This window comes from Uranotaenia lowii, chromosome 2 (assembly GCF_029784155.1).
Source record: "Uranotaenia lowii strain MFRU-FL chromosome 2, ASM2978415v1, whole genome shotgun sequence".
Taxonomy (NCBI): Eukaryota; Metazoa; Arthropoda; class Insecta; order Diptera; family Culicidae; genus Uranotaenia; species Uranotaenia lowii.
The window spans coordinates 12,241,846-12,247,845 of NC_073692.1; the positions used below are offsets into that span (position 1 = coordinate 12,241,846).

Consider the following 6,000-nt stretch of genomic DNA (forward strand, 5'->3'; position numbering starts at 1 on the left):
AACATATAAGCGTCTTCCCTGAAGTCTTTGACAAACTTTTACAACAACTAAAGACGGTCATTTTGAATGGAACAGTTTTAGGGTGGTTCATAAGATTTCGGAGATCCGAAAATTATTTCCTAACTGTGATAAAATAGAGGCCTACATTATTCTACACCTCTTGTTCCAAATATGTGTTTCTATAAAAAAAAAATCTAGTGATAAATAACAAATCTTTTCAATTTTCTGAAATGGGTTGTTTTGGCGATGAACGCTGTATGCGGTGTGAATTTCCTGCAAGAAAATGTTCAGCGGAAATATATTTGAGAAGAAATCAGTAAATTATAAGCAGATGTGTGTCTTACAAAAGAAATACATTAAAAAATGGGGTCTCCAAACATGGAAAGAGAGTTGTTATTATATGCGATCAAGTTGTTTCTAGTTAACCTGCATATGAGGGAAGCAACATTTGATCCCTCTTGTAATGAAATATCTGGCCACATCGCCGAAACCTTCGACAAAAAAGTCTTCAGCACAGCTTTCTGGCTTAATTTTCAAGCTCTAAAGTGAATGCTCAGTAAATCCAACAAAACAACATTGAATTTGATGCCCGCGGGATCGCGGTAAAACGGTATGAATGATATTAATAGTTTTAACAATCAGATAGTTTTCTTACTACGAAAACGAACCACCAGAGCAGTGAAAAAATTGCTCGTAATCATAAATTCATAAGATGAGCTTTAAAATTGTCGGCTTGAACTAAAACAGCATTCACAATACTCTCCTTGGTTGACTTTTCAGTTAGAAAGCTAAAAGCTAGGATCGATTGAAATAGATTTTGACAGTTTTTTATTGTATCGATAGGAATTTTGTGTTTCAGACGCCGCTTTTCTTACATTGAGGTTCACTAGTTTTTTCTGCGCGGTCTTCGCGAATTTTCACATTTTACTTGGCCTACTGCTGCCTTCGATTTTTTTCCGCAATCCTATCTGTTTCTACAGTTTATCCGAAAGAAACAGAATCAGAAAGCTGAATTTCTGATTCCTGCACGTTTCATCCTGCCATCATTCTACATTCTTAGAAAGCCGGATGATGCAGACCCACTAAATATGCAGCGCTTTCATCAAAAATTGAGCTCGAAAACGTTATTTAGGTACTTGATTTTATAAGTCTAACCAAGAAAAAAAATCTCGCTTAGGAGGATTTTCGACTGTTTTAAAACGAAACCTGTTCAACTCAACCTGTCGTTAGGTTTGTTTCTCATCTGTTTGTATTGTTGCGACTTTAAACGTACGAATTATTTTGTGATTATCTGCTAAGTTTCGGTGAAACAATATGCAAAAGAATTACCGTATTAAATTATCTATGACGTGTGTACGCTAGAACTGTAAACAGCTTAAAAATTCACCGATGTACTGAAAGTTTCAATTCCACCTGTCAAAACATGTGAATCTGGCTAAAACGCTTGAAATTATCTAAAAATCACCAATGCATTGATTTGGTACTTACGCTATAGTCCCAATTAGTTGTGTATCATGTAGGTAAGTGACAAATCTATTAACGTGAATAAACGATAACAATGCAATGCCTGTTAATTATCACACTCTATGCGCATATATTTAATTCATAACAGCTGTTATGAAGCTATCGAGTGGTTACTTTTTAAATATGGATTCAAACTGAGCAAAATATAAACATTCAATAAAGGGTGATACGGTCAAAATTTGGTCAATATCAACTTGACGTATTTCTTTCAATTTTGCATTCAAAAAACCTGAACACCCCTCATTTTGAAGGTGTGTGTGTGTGGAATGTTGCTCCTATTTTGATTTTGGAATTCACTCTTCAGTTGTCAAAATGCCGTCCAAGGAAGAAGAGCAGCGAATCAAAATTTTGCTCCCGCATCGCAAAAATCCGAACTACTCGCACGCAAAGCTGGCAAAATCGCTAGAAGTTGCCAAATCAACCGTTACAAATGTAATTAAAGTGTTTGGGGAACGTTTGTCGACAGCCAGGAAGTCTGGATCGGGGGGAAATCGAAAACCGGAAGCCGCTGAGACGACAAAAAGAGTTGCCGGTAGTTTCAAGCGAAACCCTAACCTCTCTTTCCGAGATACCGAAAATAAGCTGGGTGTATCGTCCACAACCGTGCATGGAGCCAAAAAACGAGCCGGACTATCGACTTACAAGAAGGTAGTGACTCCAAATCGCGATGATGAACAAAACACGACGGCCAAAGCGCAATCCTGGAGGCTGTACACGACGATGCTGACGAAGTTTGACTGCGTGGTAATGGACGACGAAACCTACGTCAAAGCCGACTACAAGCAGCTTCCGGAACAGGAGTTTTATACGGCAAAAGGAAGGGGAAAGGTAGCAGATATTTTCAAGCACATGAAACTGTGGCTTGAAAAGCAGCATTTTCATAGCTTCCGGGACTGTCAACCAAGAAATTTACGTGAAAGAGTGTTTGAATAAATGTCTACTGCCTTTCCTGAAGAAACTCGGTTGTTCCGTACTGTTTTGGCCGGATTTGGAATCTTGCCATTATGGTAAATAGGCCGTGGAGTGGTACGCCACCAACAACGTGCAGGTGGTCCCCAAAGACAAGAACCCTCCCAACACGCCAGAGTTCAATTGAAAAATACTGGGCTATTGCCAAGCGGAACCTAAAGAAGACCAAAAAAAAAGCTAAGGACGAGCAGCAGTTCAAGGCAAACTGGCTTTCTGCGGCGAAGAAGGTGGACAAGGTTGGCTGTACAAAATCTGATGGCAGGGATTATGTGTAGGGCCCGGCAATTCGGATTTGGAAAAGCGGAAGCCTATCTGAATATTTTTCTTGAATTTTATACTAATTAAATTTGAAAAACAAATTTAATTTAATTTTTAAATAAACGATTTCACCGATTTACACGCGTTTTCCCTTGACCAAATTTTGACCGTATCCCCCTTTACCAAGTTACCCTTCCCAATCATTCACTTTTTAAAGATGCATACAAAAAATTAGATATAATCTAAATAAAAGAATGATGACTCACCTCTTTTTCTGGCATCTGGTCGAAGTCAAAGTACAGATGAAACGATGCAAACTCCTCCACTAGATAGGACTGTGGGTGGCAGTGGTACAACTCCAGCAGGGCATCGATAGCAAAGGCAAACTCCTTCCCCGGTCCATAGAGTGCCACACTAAGCGGTGCCTTCCATCGTTCAAGCAGCGGCACGACATTATCCAGAAACCGGAAGTCCCCGTGGGTTGTGTAGGTAACGGTCTCGTAACATTCTACAGGCCTTCGACCTACGTTTCTCCAAAACAGAGGGTTGAGGAAGTTTTCCAGCACCCAGAATTTACCCTTTTGATAAATCCGGAAGCCGGCATCTGTAGATGGACAATTCAAAAGGTATCTAATCTTTAAATAAAACTTGACCTACAATCGGACAATTTAATGGCAGCGGTTGCTTACTTCAGTGCTTGGAGGTGATCTTTGGGTGGTTCCTGAAACGTGCTGATTTTGTCGTTGAGCGTGACAGTTGGATATTGGCTGCTGGCAAAGCCCATGGCACAAAAGAAGAGGAAAAAGATTGCCACCAACAGGAGAAGGATTCGAATGAATGCTGACTTTTGATACGACTCATCTTGGTTTAGGCGGGCGTAGGAGAATTTTGTCGATTGGGATGCCATTTTCTGAAAAAGATAAAAAATAAATGAAACAGGTTTTCGATAGGTGTTTTAATCAGGCCACACAGTAGGCCACTTCTTTCAAAAAAGAGATGAGGGTTTTATGATGGAGTTAATTTATTGCGTAGCATGGCCTACTTCGAATTAATTTTTCAAAGCATCATATAAATTGAAAAAGAATTTATTTTTTTGATTTACTTTGACACAAGAATTAAAAGCATGTTTTTGTATTGTTTTCTAGGAAAATGATCAACAGCTATCTGTGCAACGGCTTCGTCGCCCAGCAGATAATATCTGAGCTTCTGCCGAGCACGCTGGGATTCTCGAAACGCCTTGGATCAACTCTTATGGTATCCTCAACGGACCTGAACAACACTACAACCATCAGCAGTAAGCTTCCCTCACCAAAGACAGCCATGCTGTACGATCCTGGATCCTCCGGCTATGTCGATTGGTTGTCCAAGTGAGTTTCTCGTTTTTAAGGTGCTGAAGTTCGTGTTGATAATGTTACTGTTACTTTCAGATCTACCACCCTGGATGACATCTACCGGAACTATCTATCGCCGAGCATGTCGAACGTAACGAATGACATGGGGAATCATCGAGCCGATACAGCTGTGAACCCCAACCTCCAACAACCATCCGTAGCTGGCGATTACTTCGACGAAGGTGTCATCACGGGCTTTGCAGTTCAACATCCGGACCCTAGCCAACACCCATCTCCAGTCTACAGTCAGCCCTACAATCCGTCCTACAATCCGTCCTCCTATAATCCGTCCTACAAAGCTCAGTCTTACAAGCCCAATCCGTATCAACTGCAACCGAGACCGGCACCCGGTCAGGTGCCCAACAAAAACCCTCACGAACTTCTACAGGGAGAATCCCGGGGAGATTACTACCACATCCACCGACTCGAGTACGAACACGAAAAGGAACATCACCACGAAGGCAAGAGTCTAGCCCTGAAGGACCTGTTCGACATCGCCCTGACCACGTTGGCATTCCTGTCGTTCGGGATGTTTATCCTGCAGGTGATAATGTGCCTCACGATGACGAATGCGGACACCAATCTGATGGTTCCGGTCGCGACGACGGAGCTAACCGGCGAAGGCGTCGAAGAGGTGCGTATCGGAGGTCGCCGACGTCGAAGGCGATCGCTGCTGGAACTGAACCAGCTCCAGCGGCTGGGCGAAATCAACGAAATAGCTCGCAAGGTGTTGGACTCGATGGATGCGGCCATTCACGCGAAGGAAGATTCGGGTCGCTGCTCTCAGTTTGTCATCTGCGAGGGTAATCAACTTTCAACCGGGCTGAAATACATCCGACGCTACTGGATGGCCGTGTGGAAGTATGTTGAGTCGCTTCAAATCAGAGGGATGAAGTGCCTAAATGTCAGTTTTGAGAAAACACGCTTCAAAATTGTTAAGGTGCTCGATTTTCACACATTTTAGAACTCGAACATTTTGAATTCAATCGAAAATCGAATTTGACAGTTACATCCCTCTGATCCTGAGGTCCTTAGTTGACAAATATAATATGTTATCTGTTTCTTTTTCAGTTTGGGAATTAGTTGGCTCACTGGCAACCTTGTAAATGAGGAATCTCGATCCGGTGTGATTTTAGACTGTCTGAAGTCGATGATCGTGGGCCTGGGTGGAGGAGATTGTCGAAAGAGCTTCCACTGCGTTGTAGGCCACAAACCAGGAGTGAAAATCAAACAATAGTTGATTCAACTGAATTGAAGTTAGTGTTCTTTTTGGTGCTCTTTCGAACGTTTTAATGCATATAATATTATACTTGTATCAGATCATCAGAAAGAAAGAAATTTATCCAAACTTAATCATCCGAAGACATTAAAATGGTAATTTTTTGTGGAGAAATTATTCTAACTGTGTAAGTTGAAATTTCAGGGAACGGATAAGATGAAAATCGATGTTGAACAACATCGAATGTCAGAATTTAATTCAGAACACTGATAACAATGATTGAAACTAGATGATATAACTCACGCTCAGATTGGCAGCTTCCTTCCTTTGTTGATGCTTAGTTTTTTAATAGGTGTTAATTGAATTGTCCAATATTGTGAATCCGTCCCAAGAAGAGATTGTCTGCTTGTTTGACAGTCAAACTAGTAGTGACGCCTCCGAGGCTGATGCCGCGATCACGTTTCGTATCGACAGAAATAAAAAAAAACCAAAGATGCTGCAGATCGGTAATTGATTGGACCAATAAAGGTGATGATACACTTCTCATCACAATCGGAACTGGATGGCAATTTTTCGTTTCGACTTTTGATAAAATCACAACCGTTCCGAGACACCACCTTCGACCAACTAACTGACGTT

At 41.4% G+C, this 6,000-nt stretch overlaps 2 protein-coding genes across 3 annotated transcripts in view; one reads left to right on the forward strand and one right to left on the reverse strand.

The window, feature by feature from the left end:
* Positions 1-6,000, reverse strand: part of LOC129749421 (beta-1,4-glucuronyltransferase 1-like) — a 324,450-nt gene extending 318,450 nt beyond the window's left edge. For both annotated transcript variants that reach the window (XM_055744397.1, XM_055744395.1), the window contains exons 1-3: positions 5,665-6,000; positions 3,441-3,661; positions 3,018-3,381 (exon numbers count right to left, since the gene is read on the reverse strand). In XM_055744397.1, coding sequence (XP_055600372.1) covers positions 3,018-3,381; positions 3,441-3,658 — 582 coding nt within the window. In that variant the 5' untranslated portion in view covers positions 3,659-3,661; positions 5,665-6,000. The remainder of the gene's footprint in view (positions 1-3,017; positions 3,382-3,440; positions 3,662-5,664) is intronic.
* Positions 3,938-5,828, forward strand: LOC129749422 (uncharacterized). The gene is made up of 3 exons (XM_055744398.1): positions 3,938-4,118; positions 4,179-5,003; positions 5,214-5,828. Exons 1-3 carry the CDS (start codon positions 4,003-4,005, stop codon positions 5,377-5,379), a joined length of 1,107 nt encoding a protein of 368 aa, XP_055600373.1. The 5' UTR covers positions 3,938-4,002; the 3' UTR covers positions 5,380-5,828.